Consider the following 17,623-nt stretch of genomic DNA (forward strand, 5'->3'; position numbering starts at 1 on the left):
CTCGTGCATCGCGTGGGACCGGCCACATCTAACAGCCCCTCACCAGGCCGGCGTGCCTCAAAAAGTCAAAGCTGCGGCCGGAGCAGCGAGAGCCCGAGGCGGATCAGCGAAGATACTGAGGACAGGGTCCGACAGAGGAAAAGCATTTACAACTGATGTTCACAAGATGTGCAAACATGGAAGGCTGGTGTGCCAGCAGGATCTCGGCCTAAAGTCTTTCCTAAACCTGCAGACTTTTGGGTAATTGTAACTTTCTTACAAAAAGTTTGTCTAAACAAAGTAATTTACAAAAAAATTGAATGATTACTAAACAGGTCATATGTTAATGATTATTATGCAACATAGGGCACTATTTTTAAACTGGCAGTAAGTGCAGCACCATGTGCTAAGCGTGGTAATGTAAGGTCAAAGGGACTTTACCTTGTAAAGGGACTTTTCTTCATTTACAGCATTTATCAGACGCCCTTATCCAGAGCGACTTACAATCAGTAGTTACAGGGACAGTCCCCCCCTGGAGCAACTTAGGGTTAAGTGTCTTGCTCAGGGACACAATGGTATTAAGTGGGATTCGAACCCGGGTCTTCTGGTTCATAGGAGAGTGTGTTACCCACTAGGCTACTACCACCCTTGTTGGTGCCTACTTATTTCTCTCAGCCACAATAAGGTCTTGTTCATTTAATTGGGAGAGACACTACTTCCTCCTTCTAGATGATTTAAAGACACACCCATCAATGTCACATCATAAAAACACAAATGTCCTCAAAGATTGTGTTGCTTCCTTTGTTTTAGCTACGATGAAAGAAATACTCTGCAAAAAAAATCAAATAAAGAAAAGACAAAAACTCAGGTGTCACCAAATGAATAAGTGACATAGAATAAAAGTCTGAGTTTATTTTGTTGATTGTACACTGGACAGGGAGTACCCGCACTGCAGAAAACACGACAAGATGAGTGGAGGTGCAACTGGTTTGCAAAGAGAACATGTACATTTCTCCCCCCCCCTTTCATTTTAAAAACGACTTTTTTTTTTAGTTTGCTGATGCGGGGAAAAGTCCCAGAGACTATGACACTAGGCAGGGCCCACCCAGTGCACAGTGCATGATTCACATTGCTTTCACAAAAAGCTGGAGGCAAAGGTCCTGCAATTCCTGTGGTAACATTGACTGAATCTGTGAAAATACATATCGTGTCCATCCACACCCAGCATCAATCCACACCAGAAAAAGAAAGAAAGAAAAAAAAAAAAAGATAATAAAATGTATATTTACACATCTTCACAGTTTTAAGAGATATTTCTACATGAATACACATTTTGCTTTTGTTTTGAAAAATATCCATTAAGTATGTATATTTCTATTTGTATTTATACAGCAGCAAGAATACAGAGATAACGGTGATGACAGTGGGATTAGGGGCGAATGCACTGAATGCAGTGTGTTTTTTTTTTTTTTTTTGCCCTCTGATTCAAATGACTCCTTATGCAACTCACACAGTGAACATGCATTCGTGAAATTTTGGTTAATGCATGATGGGACTTGACGTGCAATGAAAAAGTGTTTCAAAACTGAGAAACAACCCAGTTTATACAGCCTATGGTTCATTTAAAATAAAAAAGGATTACATATTTAGTTGGGGTAGTCAGTAGTCCAATCAAAGAAGTGTACCATGCTCAATTATCTCAAGACATGGGCCACTTTGGCAAGTTGGATAGGAACAGTCCCAACCAAAGAGGTAAACTGCAATGTCAGAGGTGCCCCACAAAACATACAACATTTTGAGGAGCCCTTGGTACAGGTATCTCGGATTTACTGCCATTCACAGCCTACTACTACACTATGTGCTGAGGACCATGATCAACATCTGCTGGACTGCCCAGTCCGATGTGGGTCAACTGACTGTGAGGAGGATTTGTGTGGAGCTGTAGTACTCAGATTTTGTGATCTGTGGGTAATTGGGTCATTAGCTCACAATGAGCTGTTTTAAGCCAAGGGGAGGTCTGAGGTAATTATCCATTAACGGGGGTTCAATTCAACCTGAATATTTTGTAGCAAAATAATTGCAATTCTGATCTGCCGTCAAACCTCCGTACTGAATTCAAGGCAGGACCGATTATTGGCCAAGATTAAAGCTGGTGAGGTCTCACAGAGCGAAATGTGGTGTAACGCTGGATGGAAAACCTTAAGTCCCAGGTCCTTTCATCTGCACACAGCAGTGATTAAAAAGTACAAAAATTAGCACCACTTGAGGTAAAGAGACACAGATTTGTGAACCTATGTTTGCTGGTAGCACCATCAACCTGTTAAAGCAAATCTCTGTAAAGGAAAGTGAACTCAACACATGCTTACGCTAAAACATGATAGATGAAAGTCCAACAAACAGGTGCTAAACAAGGTCTATGACCACACACCTGTAGACACATGAAAAGATATGAGGTAGGATTGTGATATAATCTCCACTGTGACCAAAAGGACTAAATCCATCCATGTTAAAAGTATAGTGGCTCTATATGTTATCTCATACAACAAATGCATTCTAAAATGTATATATTTGATATTTGATCATTAACAGGGCATGGTGACAATGCTCAGCAAGGGTCCCTGATCGTGTGAAAAAGTGAGGCAGTGATGTTGACCACTGCCTGGCAGACAGAGGAATGGGAACTGGGCAGCATTGTGGTTTACAGTGTCCCTGGACCTGGTCCTCAGCATGTGACTAGGTTAAGAATCTGAGTGCGAGTACAAAGCAGGAGCTAGAACACCAGTCGGCAACCCACACTCCATTTTTGGCATCAGGAAAGACGTAAAAACAAACAAACAAACAAACAAAAAAAACAGCATAACTTTACAGGAACTTGTCTGGATCCATACATAACACAACTGTATTCACACTTGATACCTTAATGCTTTTTGGGATTAGAATAAAACATAAAAGCTACTGGGATAACAGAGATGTTGCACATACTCCACGGCACATTGAACAATATTATGAGAACACTATGTAATAAAAATATTTTTCCATCCTAGAATTCACCTCAGATTAATCTGGACAACATTGGCAAGGGTTATATTTTTGTGCAACACAAAACCAAGCTGACGTCCACAGCTTTCCACAGAAATGGTGTTCCAGACTTTGGCTTGGACCGTACAATGACTGCCTCCATTAAAGCACATTCAAATCACCAAAAAAAACACCATCACTATGGTAATTAAAGTCTTCAGAGCCTCCCACAAGTCCTGATCTACACCAGGCCCATTCGAATAAACCCACTGGGATTGAAGGATGCTCTTGATTTACCTGAACCAGTTGCAATTTGCGGCCTGCTGACAGGATTGTTAACAAAAAGCAGAGGAAGGGCTAAAATGCTGTCCAGTGACCCATTATAACAAATTTAAAAGCCATGTTTACCACAAAAAAGATAAATGACTAGCCAGGCAGAGCGGGCAACACCTTCTCTCTCTCACAGACGCCAAGTATGACTCTGCCATTTTAGCCACACGGCAACAAATGCAACCCTAATTAAATTAATGTCAAACCTGCCACAGAGGGGATAAAAAATGTCCTTTTTTCAGGCATATAATTCCACCAAGAACATAAAGACTGACGTTTTCATTGCGGCGAAAAAAGCTCAAGTCCAAAAAAAACCACTGTGTATCCCCAGGTAATCTTCGTCCTGTACTTCAGAAGTGGACAGAATATTATGGACATGGAAATTCAGGGAGATTTCAAAAGTCTTCCATCTTTTAGAAATGTCTATATTTTCGGAGATTGCACTTTGGCAACCGAATTGTGGCAAGATGGCCAATCAGTAAGTACTGACCAGCTGGTGTAGCACCCCCTTATAAAAATGACCCTAAATGGGCCCCTTTTTTTCTTCTTTTCCCTTCGTAGCTGTAAAGGCCAATATGTTAGCCAAATGAGTGAAAATTCAAATGGCCTCTGACAACCTACATGAATCATGTGAACAGTCCAACCAAAACACTCGAGATTAACTCATGGAGTTCAATTAGCTGCACAAGGCCACAATGCAATCCTCGAGGATTTCATGCTCTTCCGTTAGGTCAGGGGATCGATCGACCAGGCCACATTCTCGGCCAAATTTCCAGTGTTCCCACATTAAAGCACATCATCCAACTACTGGGAATTGCAGAATATACAAAGACACAACACATCTTAAAAAAAAAACCCAACCCAAAACAAAACCAAAAAAAAAAAAAAAAACAGGAAAAAGATTATCATAGCATTGTCAAGAGCTAAAGTATAACTTATCTAACTGTCCTACAACAACTCTTGAATTGTAGAGGTAAGTTGCTTTTGAGGGAAAGAAGTGTAAAGAGTTTTTTCACAGAATTATTTTAAAGTCAAACACCCGTTTTAACAGCAGTGGAGTGGTGGGTGTTTCAGACTTCCGAAAAAAAGAAATTAAAATAAAATGAAAAAATAAAAAGTTAATAATATACTGCATACAGAAGTCAAGCCTACAAAAAAGCAACCCATAACTTAAACACTCTTATGATGTTATGATAGCCAAGGCTGATGCAAGAACATCATTTCTATCAGTTTAAAGTGCTACATTTTTAATAATGGCTATTACACTGCACGTTTAATGCTCTTACTATTTGGGGTACGGTGTGTAGCCTAAAAAATATGATTCACAGTGATATGACATCTGGAGCAGTGACAAATACAATAGATCATTTACACCATTTAAGATATGGTTTGCTTTTTTGTTAACCACGCACAGATATGAAGATATATGTTGACTGAATTAATGAAGCTTAGAAACGAGGGGTGGAGTTGAGACAAAAGGAAACTAAAAAAAAAAAAAAAAAAAAACAACCAGGGTGCTAGACAGAGCTACAGATGTTGCTAATGAATTTATATAAAGTCCATGAGCTCAGAAAAATAAAGGTGATAAGGTGCAATGTGAAGGAAAAATAACAAAAAAACAAAAACAAAGGCTATACAACTAAACTTATCCCAACACCCCGAATTAAGATAGCTTAATATTAGGTTGATTAATAAAAAGAGGAGAAAAAAAACTGGTTAGCATGGCGAGTCTGCAGGTGATTCACAGTTATATATATTTCATTCTTTTTGCAGATAGCCAGTTAAACCATTTAGAAAACATATGATAAATACTTCCTTAAAGCGTGAATGAGATAAAATGTTTTTTTTTTTTTTTTTTTTTTTAGGATGGCATGTCTCACTGCAAGTTGTCACTGTACCTTAACAATTCACAATGATGTGCCCCACAGAAAAGAGTGTGTAGAGAGAGAAGGAGGGACACAGATTTAGAAGCTACTCTGGCCTGTTAGGAAACAAACAACAAAAAAAAAGATCAGAACAAAAATCAAAGTGCTAAAACAAAGAAACACCCTGTTGCTGACAGTTTTTGCCACACCCCAGCGCAGTTTTTCGGCCATCACATTCATACACCAAAGTGCAGTTTAAGCAATAGTTACAATCACAGCTTTCTATGTATAGATATAGTTTTATTCTTGTAAAAAAAGAGAGAACACAGTTCCCATTGACTGCCAACTCTGTAAGGCCCTTTCCCAGTTTACACTTCCTGTGTCACTTCTCAAGTTTAGAGCTCTTATTTGGAAGTCATTAATACACATATTCTCCAATAATCTGAATCTATGATACATGTAAAAAATAAAAAAAAAATACACATTTCTAGCCATGGTCCACATCTACTGCCTTAGCATTAATTTCTCTTTAAACCTGACCAGAACGTAAGTATGTTTTGGTCAACTAATCTCCCAACGCAAATTAGAATTATTTGAGAAACAAAACATAATAATCTCAAAGGCAAATACCAAACTTGGGCACGAAGATAAATATCCTATTTTAAAAATTATAATAAGTACCAACAGCGAGGACGTCTGCCCCTTTTTACCCGATGACATAAAGCAAGCCTTCGTTTTCCTTATTACTTGAGTGAAAATTCTTCCCCAAACCAGAAGATATACAAGGGAATAAGTCGCTTTTTTGTAGTTTTTTGTAAGGTAAAAGATAGCTCACGATCATGTTCTGACACAGAACATCTCATTGTCATATTTCACAAGATTTATAGGATCTCTCCTCTTTTACACACACACACACGCACACACACACACACACAAACCTGAGTGCCAACACTCATCTTCAGGCTTATAAAAATATCCCCTGCCACCATTTTCAACCCTCTAATGCCTCCACTGCGCTGGGTTAGGGCAAGCTGTCTGACAGGCACACTTAGCACAGGATGAAGGGAGGACAAAGGCCTCTGTCGGGCAGCAATGAGAATCTCAAAATGGCAGATCGCGATTCTGACAGTCCAACTCCAGGTGTAATGAGCTATGGAGACAACATGGTGACTATCACTACATGCCATTGTAGGAGAAGTTTTCCATCTTAACCGTCTGTCTGATGAGCAACTTGGACTCCCGCCTTTCTTCGTTCTTGATGGACTTGTTGATGTCCATGATCTTTTCGCAGATATATTTGTTTACTTTGGATAATCTCTGAGTGATCTCCGCACTGTCCGCTGTCTCTTGGGACACTCGGTCGTATAGACACTCTGAGCGAGGAGGGGGAAAGAAGAGGAAGCTAAATTGGGTTCAACTGTTAAACACATTCAATCATTTGACATAAGTGCACTAAAATCACATTAATTTGGATTAATAAAACAGCACAATCCCACCTCTGACTATTTTGAGTTTGCTGGGGGACAGGGGTGGTTTGGGCAGGGCATCTTTTTTCTTCTTGGTGGCCACACCAGTGACACTCCGGTTCTTTAGTGTCTCCGTGCCCCAGATCAGGACGGCCAAGTTTTTGGTGAACTTGGAATCGCCCTGTGTGCGTTGGAGCTGGTGCCACTTTTCCTCCTCCACCCAGATACCTCCACCTAGGTGTACCTGAACAAAAAGTGCACATTTATACTGCACATTTAATGCTATTAATATTTGGGGAACGGTGTGTAGCCGTGATATAACACAGTGATATAACATCTGGAGAATAGTGACAATTACTATAAGTAATTAAGCTTAGAAACGAGGGGTGGAGTTGAGACAAAAGGAAAAAAAAAACAAAAAAAAAAACAGGGTGCTAGACAGAACTACAGATGTTGCTAATGAAGTCATGTTAAATCCATGAGCTCAGAAAGATAAAGGTGATAAGGTGCAATGTGAAGGAAAAAAAAAAACAAAGGCAATAAAACTAAACTTATCCCAACACCCCGAATTAATCTTAAAAAAAAAAACGGTTAGCATTGCAAATCTGCAGGTAATTAACAGTTAGCAGAGAGCTAGTTAATTTAGAAAATATATGAGATAAAAGTATGAGACAAAAAGAGTTTTTTTGATCCACAGATTATCAACCTAGGTGTACCTGAACAAATGTGGACATAAAATGAAAAAACACTGACCAGCCACATTGTGTTGTCATGTCAGGTTTCAATTGCAAATTATTTATACAATAAGCATATGACTAAACAAACAAACCCAAAAAAATAAATCACGGGACTACCATACCTTTATCATTGTTATTGTATTGAATATCAGTCCATGTCTGTATGCCAGTTTGCAAAAAAATGCAATGTTACCTAAAATTACTTAAAATAAAACCATTTTAAATTAAGCATAAATTATGTGCAATTCCATAATTTTTCATCAGAGCTTGGAGACCACACGGACCATGATGACGCCCTCTCATAATCTCCACCTCCATCTAGTGGTGCTTCTTTATTGGACCCCTAATGCTGGTAAGCCTACAGGAACTGGGGTTTATTAGTGTATTAAGGACTGATATTCCTTGCTCCATTCAAGAATTGGCTACATATGGAGTTGAGACTTTTCCTACTGGGACAGAACAACTTTACAATAAACCACTTTGCGTAGCAGCATGGTAGCACGAGCCAAGGAAGAAGAAAATATATTAGGGGGCGGATTCAACACTTAACTTTTACACAGAAGTTTTTTCATGGATCCTTGTATTTATTAGACTTTTGTGTGTGACTGGGAAACACACCCAGGTGAACAAAAAGCAGAGGCAAGTCTTCCTCTCATCACTCTCATCAGTCTTTAGGCTGCCATCCAGCAGCTTATTGTAACACAGCTAATGTGCTTGAGGAGCTTGGCCAGCCGACAGGCATTTCACTATTCTAAAGTTAGAAGGGATTTCTTTTTTCCTTCACAATTTTTTAAGCGGCAACCTGTCAATTCCTTAGATTCCAAATAATTAATATGGGCGAGCCGCATGTAAGAGTTTGCTTTTGTTCTTCACACTTGAACTGAGAACCTTTCTGTGTGTCACACAAATATGATCCAATCCTCTTTCTTCTTTCTTAAACATTGTAAAAAAACTGTAACTCATTTGCACACCTTCACCCTACCAGTTACACATATTTTATGTTAAAGACGTAAAAGTGTAATACTTGGTTATGTTTGCAATATTTGCATATCGGTTCACTGTTTACTTGCAACATTTGCAATACTGTGGTCTGTAGCAGTTGCAGAAAGCATTTCACTGCACATCAAACCGTGTATGACTGTGTATGTGACAAATAAAATTTGAATTTGATCATGCACTCCTATGAGCAGTGACAGACTAACATCGTGAACAAGATTACGTGGCTGCTAACAGACGAGTTTATGAGCTGTGGGAAGAGAGAGTCCATTGTTTCGAGCTACGGCCAGTGATGTGGACACACTCACCTTGCCATCGTTAAAAGTGTACACTGTTCTTGGCGAGGGTGAGTGGCTGGAGCTGGTGTTGGCCTCCTCTCGACACACCTCCTGTGGCTCAATGATGGGCTCCACTACTTCTCTGATTGTCTGAGTGCCATTGTCGTGCATGGGCTCTGTGAGTGAGCAGGAACACACAGAAGACATGTTTACATGTTCATCACTTCTCTCAAAAAAAAAAAAAAAAAAAAAAGGATAAAAGTGCACATCAATGAAATAAGGAGAACAAATGACATCCTGATATAATCCCATAGAAGTGGACTGTGGCGATGTATGTGCTTCGGTCTTCTTTGATTGTGCATGCAATAAATGTTCCCACACTTGAAGAAAATTGTGCTCTCCACATGATTTAAAACTGTCAGCGTGTGGAGCCAAAAAAAACCCATCTTATTTGCTTAATAGTTTCAGAGCTTGCAAAGGAGCTTTAGTAAAGGGCTTCTTCCAAGCAAGTGAAAGAAATATTAAGCCACATTAACGTGCTAATGTGCACAATTTAATCCAAAATTATTTTGGCCCTATATCACTTTTATTTCTCAATCAGTGTCATGTTTTTTTTATAAAAAACTACCCCAGACAAGACGTGGAGGGGGAACAGCAAGATCTCACTAATTTAATTAATGGAAAAATATCTAATTTATCACTGTGTTAATAGTGTCAGCAGAATTAAATCAACGTATGGATACTTGGTCTGCAGGGTAACATAGACCAAATCTATACTGTAGGGATCATTTTTGTACACCGAGACCTCTCCCAGCAGGTTTTTACTCACCTGGGCCCAGCGTTTAGAATTAGCCGAGCGCTTGACTGGCCTGAGCTCTGGCCAGCTGCCTGAAACACGGCTTCCCCCATGCCTCCAGACAGACGGGGTTATTTTAGCCCCAGTAAGCAGGCTTGATGGCTGGCCCCACTAAGCTCTAATGTAGCTGATGAGTTTTAATATCGGTCAGCGCACTACATTCCTGACCCCACAGCACCCTGGCCAGTCTAATCTTTAGCCCTCTCTCCATTGGATGGCGATTCTGCCTGCGGCCCCATCACAGACATGGGCAGCTGTCCCAGAGGCAAGCTTTACTTAGCAGACTCTGTCCTCTTAAGAAGACTCAGCTGATATTGGAGCTAATGGCATCCGCTTCCACTGTCCCTCTGCCTGTCGTGTTTTAAAAGGTTCTATAAACTATTTGCCACTGGTCTCTATTGGCAGGGACATTTGTCTCATATCCGGCTGATGAACTGTCGAATTGTGAAAAGCTCCATCAGGTAAAAAGAGCAGAAGAGAAGAAAAACCTCATTAAAATGGCTTAAAATATCTTTCAATGTAGTCCCATTTTGAACACTTTAAAAGACAGCCTAAAATATCCACAGAAACAAGCTATTTTTCACCCCTGTGAAATGCTGTGGATGATGGGATACATCTGGTGCTATTCAGACCCTAATAACCACGATACTCTTGTCATCTTTCCTAAGAGCTGCAAATAATAGAAGCAGGTGGGATTCTGAGCCGGGCGAATCCTCCTCACCGCTTCCGAGCCTGATGAGAAGGACGTCCTGCAGTCGTCGGTTAAAGTCCCGCAGCTCCTTGACCTCGGTCAGCAGGCTGCCGTATTCTTTCAACTTCTTGGCCTGTTGGACGAGCTGCCGGCGCGTTCTCTCCAGCTCCTGCTGAAGGCGGCGCATCTCCTCCTCCTGTTGCCGATAGCTGTGCACCAGCTCCTCGTAAAGCACGCGTGGAACCACCGCCTCTGCCTCCCCTTCATCTTCTTCCCCCTCCAGGGCCTCCTCCTCTTTTCCACCAGGCCTACCCATGTCTGGGTCCTCATCCCCCTCCATGCAGGAGCTGACTGCGTTCCTCTCTAACCGGGCCACCACTGCTGCTAAACTTTTAGAGGAGTTGGTGGCAGTGGTGCGTCCGTGGTCTTGGGCATGTACCTGTGGGGGGATTAAAGCATGTGCTTAATTTTAATTAAAAAGAGCAACGGGTAGCAAAAATTTAGGTAACCTCATGTATCAGGGTGGTAGTAGGGACACAATGGTAATAAGTCGTGATCTATCCAGCAACTTTTTGGTCATCTGGTTCATGGGCGAATGTGTTATTAATACCAAAACGTGTTATTACCACCCAAAAGCAAAATCCCTGCAGGCCTCCGTCCAAAAACTCAACACAAGATACCAGCAGACAACCAAGTAATGGGTAACAAAGCAGTCACTTTTTGGTAATAGTGTGCCCAGCGTTAATCCTGATGAAAACATTGCTTATAACCTAAAGACAAGAATTGTGATATGCATTTTGTTGAGTTTGAGGTCTATTAGAAATATGGCTAAGTCTGAGTATGTTTAGACTGACTTAATGTTATTATTATTAATATTGCTCTTTATATTAAATCAACAACATATGAAACATCAGTCAGGAAAATAAGGTTGTATACCCATCCAGGTGTCACACTTTTATACATACAGACAGTATACAAAAAAGCCACTGATTATGCTGGTATGCTGGTCATTATACTTTAGATTTCTTCTTGCCATTTCCCCAGGAACAATTATAAATATACTCTCAAAGGCTCAAATTAATCATTTATCGATGCAACATGTGGCAAAAAGTAACTCATTTAGTTACGAACAAATACTAGGATGATTAGCTCCAAAGAGCAGCTGTCCAAAGTGCTGAACTAACGCTATTTTATGATTAAAAGTGATTAGGAAAATGGATTTCCGAACACCGAATAAAAAACAAACATGGAAGAAAAAAAAATGTTTCATTTAAAGAATGAATGCAGGACAACTAGTAAATGTGAGCATTCAGTCGAAGACATGGTCCAAGAAAGTCTATGCTTCTAATTCAAACGGGCGACAAAAAGAATACGTAAAACAATCAAATGAGTTCTTCCCACATCAATGAATCAAACCAACTTTGCCCTCTCTACATACAACTAGACGTACCTTTTTATGTCTGAGCGGCAACCGCTCCTCCCCAAAGTGGTTGTCAATTGAGTTTCCGGCATTCCTTGTGGACATTTTGGGGATTTTCATCTTCTTTTGCATAATACTGGGTTCAAATTCTTCTAAGTTTTCTGTAATAAGACAGTTAAACATGGTGATTGGCCGTAAAATACATATTTATATCTCTATGATATTTGCAACAAATACTTAACAAAACCGATAAAGCAGCAACTTGTTGTAATAGTGTAGTAATTACAAAAAGATCATGATGAGACTGGATTTAGTCCTAATATGTAAAAGAAGTGGTCTAAAATAAAGAAAGATCCTGGCAAAAGTGTTCAGAGACACAGGTAAGAGCCATTGTGTCCTGGCAGGAGCTCTGCGTTTTAACTGGCTTTAACTAAAAAGAATAATGATTCGTAATCTGCTTAAGTGCAATTAGACCTCTTGGCGGTGTAAGAAAGTGAAGTAGTCACGGTGATCTAATGGACACGTCACGCAACAACAACAAAGATATAGTTTTTTTTTTTTTTTTAAGTGCGTTTACTTGTAAGTTATGAAATGCTGACTTGGTGAAAACCACGGCGAGCTGTCAGTTCCGGAAATGTAAAGCCTCCACCGCGGCTAGTCTAGCGGGTAGCCGGCCGGCTGCGGAGGAGGGGGGTCTTTTAAGTTAAAGGGGTAACTAGCTCGGTCACAAATGCGACATCAGTCACTTAATCAGAGACATTTCCCACGGCGGGTGTAACGTAATTAATACGCCGTCACACCGAGGCCCATAAACACGGCGCTAAAAGCCCGTTAGCGCGTTAGCTGCGGTCTGCAGGTAGCTGCTACCGTCAGGGGAAAAAAATACGGCCGAATTTGGGGCTCAAAGTGGGGGAAGCGCGAAGTGAGGAGACGCTGGAAGAAAATGTTTCCGTCTCGCTAGCCGCGCAAGCTAACGGAGCGGCGGTGGCGAGGTGCGGCCAAAACACCGACGTGAACCGCAACTGACAGGTGTAGCCAAATAAAGCGAGAGAGAGGGGGAGAGAGGGAGGGAGAGAGAAGGAGAGAGAAGGAGGGAAGAAAAAAAAAAAAACGCGAAAACGCCGTCTGCCCGCGGCTAGCAGCTGCAGCGAGACCCCTCCGCGGCGGACGCGGACAAACCCCCCGCCCCGTCCGAGCGACTTACCTGCGAGAGCTAGTATGTGCGCCTTGGCGGGCTGCTGGCCTGCGCCATCCTCTTCACTCCTGAGCGCCAGATACACCTTCTGAGCCTCAAAATCTGCTGTGTGCTCAGGTCGAAAATCTCTCACGCTGAAAACGGGCACCGCACAGCACGCGTCGTCGCCGAAGAACCTCACCAAAGCGTACATTATTACTCTTTGGTCCTACACTTTGGATATGGTTGACAGTTTCCCCTCTAAAAGAATACTAAAAAAATTATATATATATATATTTATATACATGAACACAAAGGGGAATTGGGGAAGGCCTCGGCGCTCGACTGTTTTGCCTTGGCAGTTGAGGAAATGCGTACAGGACCCCCATCCCAGACCAAACCAATCGAGTACTGATGTACATCGAAAGAAGTTCATTTTCTGGCCTCGCCTTAAAATCACATTATGCGCCTTTAGATTTTTTTTTGTAACATTAGGTGCTTGTTATGCAATTATAACACAGTAAGATATCATACACTTTAAATGTTCTGCAATGTCACACATTAAGCATTCCAGCTGAATCATTTAATCATAATCTTGTAAACTCTGAAATTCACTTCCCAAAATGATATGTTTGATGAAAGAGTGGTCACCACCCAAAACCAGCATATTGACCAGCAACACCAGTGTTCAGAACACAAAAAACATGCTGGCCAAACAAGCCTTTTTTTCTTCCTTAATGTATTTTTTTCTGGTGACCAGCATGCTTGTTGTGTTTAGCACACTGGTGCTTCTGGTCAATGCTTCTGTGTATACATTGGGGGAAAATATTCTGTACCGCATCAAACCTAGAGAATAAAAATGCTTGAATAAAAAAAGAATTGACAGCAACAACAGCAGCGATAACAACAACAATAATAGATATAATAATTGTTGCCATTGTTATTATTAACACATTTTATTATACGTATTAAACAAAGAAATATTTCAGTAAAATGATTAAGAAACGGCCATCTTTTAATAAAGGCTGCATGAAAAGAATCCTAAAAGTGAACACCAATAATTGAAAACTTAAAAAATGAGCAAAGCAGGCATTTCTTTAAATTATATGAACCATTGCTTTACGTCTGAATCAGCAGGTTTGCTGGCTTGGTAGCTTCCATCTTCTATGTTGTAGTGCTGTTTCGTAAAAAAATGACAATGTCTATGATTTGTGACAAAAAGAACAGAAACTCTGTATTATAAAACAGCCTTCAAAACTTTGCACACACTTTAATGCTGAGTAGAACAGTCAGTAAACTAACAGTTCAGTTCTGCTCGGTTTGGTGTAATTGAAAAGTAAGTCAAGCAGATCTTTTGTTTTTCCTCCTACAGTGTCAGAACTTTTATATATTACTTCATGACTGGTCTAAAACAGCCAATGATGTTAGGAACAGTATGTCTTGCTGGATGGTCCACTTGTATTTTTAAACTTATTTCTAATCATATACTTTGCTGATTAACTGCACATCAGCATTTTCCGAACGTTAAAATTAAAGATGCTGAGCATTAAGGAAATACATTTAAGATTGTTTTCAGACTACATTCCCCCTTCTAGAGTTTTCAGGTGAACACTTCTGCACCCATTGGGAGGATTAGTCTTAAGCTCATCTGTTCTGCAGTGGCAAGTTTGTCCTGTGTGCCTCGTCCAATAGGACGTCTCCACTCTCAGAGCTGTTTGAAGCTTAAGGCAAATTTGAACCGCTTGTCTGTTTAAACTGAGAGCGCTGCTGGCTGCCGTTAAATACAACTGCGCATAGTGGGTCTGATGTCATTAGGACAGGAAGGTTCACGCCAGACTGTTTGTACACAGGATGTACACATGGGGTCAGAACACAGATTGAATGAACAATGCAAGAGAAGAGTAAAATCTTCTTTAAAAAAAAAAAAAAAAAAAAAAGGGCAATGAGGACAGTGAGGCACAGTCGGAATTCATTCCCAGCCAGTGAGCTTACGATACGTCTTATCAGCGATACGTCTTATCAGCGATGATAATAATGAGCCGGGGAACAGACTGCACGCCTAGGCCTGGGCGGCGGTCAGAGTGGCGGAGGACGCGGGAGCCTACGAGAGCAATATGGTAGCTGGGTGTGCATGGACATCAGTATGCGGCCAGTGAAAACACCAATCTCGGCGATGGCAGACGGCGGCGCAGGTGTGTGTGATGGCTGGCTTAGGCTCGAGCCAGTCGGCTGGCAGAATGAGTGCCGGTCCCACTGCCAGGAGCATCAAAGTAGAGGAGCAGGACAGCAATCACTCAACAACAAATATGTCCAGGGTAAAGACACTTCACAAAGGTGGTTCTTTGAATATGTGTTGTGGGACAGTATGTTTTTTTTTTATAATAAATCTTTTACAAAAGTGTTAATTGTCCTTCTCCATTTTCTCTCTTAATTAGCTCTTCCTAATAACTAATTAGCTGTGAAGTCTTCCGCTAGGAATAAAAAAAAGTGATCGGCCATGAAATGAAGAGCGGGCCCGAAGGAAGGACATTAATTTGTAATGTGGGCTACCCTAACACAGACTTCCGAAATGACAGCGAGAGCATGAGCAAACTATATTGTGTAACCCGTTCGTTAAATATTTATCGAGGTATCATTGCACCAAACCCCTCTGAGTCCCACCCCAACGTTGCACCGCCCCGCCGTGCGACCTCAGCCATGCCGAAAGGGACATTGATCCCTTTTTCCTATTTTCGTTTTTCAAGAACAAATGACTGCTGGAGAATAAGTGATCACACATCACACGGTCGTTCAATTCGGTTCATTAGGGCCGCCCGCACTTGCGGGCAAACCGCATCGATTGCCGCAGGATTCCTCATGCCGCGCTGTCTAAATATGATTTCCGTGCTGTGCTGGTATGTTGGACGAGGTTTATGAAGACCGGGGAGAGAAAACACATCCCTGCGCATGGTGCAACGAGGCGGTTTGAAGTCTAAAGCCTGGCTGGACGCATGATTAAAGCACAAGCAAAATTCATGCCTTTCCTGTTTTGACCTTCAGGGGACCCCATTTCAGAAGAGGAGACCCGAAGCCAGCCGTATGTTTAGACATGCAGCGGTGAGGCTGTGAAGGTCACGCCGAACCGGGGAAAGCGTGCAGCGCAGCAGCAGCAGCAGCCGGGGGTGGGATGACGCCGGGAAGCGCTGGGAATTGGAGCACTGGTTGGCGTTCGGTGGCAGGTGTGCCACGTTCGAGAGATAATGGGGGCCGGAGCTCGCGGCCACCCGCCGGTTAAGAAGCGGAGACCGCGAGCCAGGGCCGAGCAGCTGCCCGTTAACCATTCATTAGCCAGACGCTACAACTCAGCTACGAAATTCAGGGGTACAGCTGCTCCCTGGAACGCCGGTGAGTGTACGTGGAACGCCAGGGCCCAGCGTGGAAAATAATGGCCAAGTCTACGGAAGCGAAATTGCACCAAAGTTTCTTTTTTTTTTCAGCCAGTATGTTAGATTCATAACATACTGCGAACACTGCTGTCCACGACGCCCTCAGTTCAACTGAGGCGAACGAAGGGACAAAATGCCGATATTTCCAGGAATTAAGTTTTACCAACACAAAAAAACGGCACGCTGGGCGAAAACGAGGGTGCAGATTTGTTGTGACAGCGAAGCAGTCGATACTTAATCAGGCCGCCGGTTCAGTTTAATGTGCCTTCCTGACGTTAGACGTACGGATCTAGATGTGTCTGGTACGACAAGGTTTCAGAAGCGAAGGTGTCAGGATGAAAACAAAGCCAGCGAAGACGTAACTAAGCCTTAAATCCTTATTGACTGCGACAGGAAGCCTGCGTTGGAGCTGCTCACTCCCCCGACCGGATCCAGCCGACGAGCTAATATGACAGTTTAAACACGGGGCCCGTCAGGTGCCGCAGCGAGACCCAAACATCTCGGGGGCATGAGAACATCGCGGAGGCTGGTGATCTGATGGAGCCAGGTGTTACTGTAGGCAGATGACCCCGACAGCGCTGGCGTGTTGCTTTATTGAGCCAACATGTGCGCCGAGCTAGAGACTGAGAAAGGCTAATGAAGTGACCCCTGCAAACGAGTCTCATCCAGTCACCAGGTAACCATATCAACAACAATTAACGAAGCAGTTGCTAAGCGCTACAGACGCAGTGGGAAGGGAGGGGTGGAGGGCTGTCTGCTACTGGAATGGCCCAGGATACACACACACACACACACACCTTCGCGAGCCTTCAGCCCCACCCTTTAACTCAATCTGCTACACCCAGAGCCTCCGCATCCACCTCTATTACACACTGCCTTGTAATAAATAACATGAGGCACCCTGGACCGAAAATGACTTTTTTATAGATCTGCAGCGCTCAGCAACAGCGGCGACGGCTCTGGTGACAAAGAAATAGTCGCGGCTGTCTCAGCTGTCGAAAGCAAAGAGGCTGTTAAAATGATGTTTACATTTTCTTGCATAACCACCGCCCACCCCCACCACCACCCAGTCGTCCAAAAAACCCTACCACCCCCACCCCTCTGCCTCCACAGCTCTTTCCCGGAATAACACGCTGAAGTTAATAGCAAGGCAAGCACAAATCTTTTTTTTTTTTTTTTTTACTTTTGTTGTTGTTGTGTTGTTTTTTTTTTTTTCCTCTCTGAAACCAAACATGACACCCAGGGTTGATTATGTGAAGAGTGCGTGAAATTGTGATATTTGCGAGGCCGGGGGGAATATTTACTGAAAGACATTAGCGGTGGAAGAGCTTTGGGCCGGGCTCGAGACATGTTTTTAAATAAAGCTTTAATGATGCATATTCTCCAAA

General features: G+C 42.2%; 2 protein-coding genes across 8 annotated transcripts in view; both read right to left on the reverse strand.

Moving 5' to 3' along the window:
* Nucleotides 1–17,623, reverse strand: part of agbl4 (AGBL carboxypeptidase 4) — a 260,027-nt gene that overhangs the window by 53,263 nt on the left and 189,141 nt on the right. The gene's annotated exons all lie outside the window — the stretch shown is intronic.
* Nucleotides 4,844–13,024, reverse strand: bend5 (BEN domain containing 5). Of its 2 annotated transcripts, none has more exons than XM_029001913.1 (6): nucleotides 12,841–13,024; nucleotides 11,667–11,797; nucleotides 10,247–10,655; nucleotides 8,700–8,845; nucleotides 6,689–6,902; nucleotides 4,844–6,565 (listed from the first exon to the last, which is right to left on the reverse strand). In XM_029001913.1, the coding sequence occupies exons 1-6, from the start codon at nucleotides 13,022–13,024 to the stop codon at nucleotides 6,369–6,371; spliced, it is 1,281 nt and encodes a 426-aa protein (XP_028857746.1). In that variant the 3' UTR covers nucleotides 4,844–6,368. The 2 variants fall into 2 exon arrangements, with proteins under 2 accessions (XP_028857746.1, XP_028857747.1); XM_029001914.1 differs by lacking the exon at nucleotides 12,841–13,024 and adding an exon at nucleotides 12,214–12,734.

Source organism: Denticeps clupeoides, chromosome 13, assembly GCF_900700375.1.
Source record: "Denticeps clupeoides chromosome 13, fDenClu1.1, whole genome shotgun sequence".
NCBI classification, from domain to species: domain Eukaryota; kingdom Metazoa; phylum Chordata; class Actinopteri; order Clupeiformes; family Denticipitidae; genus Denticeps; species Denticeps clupeoides.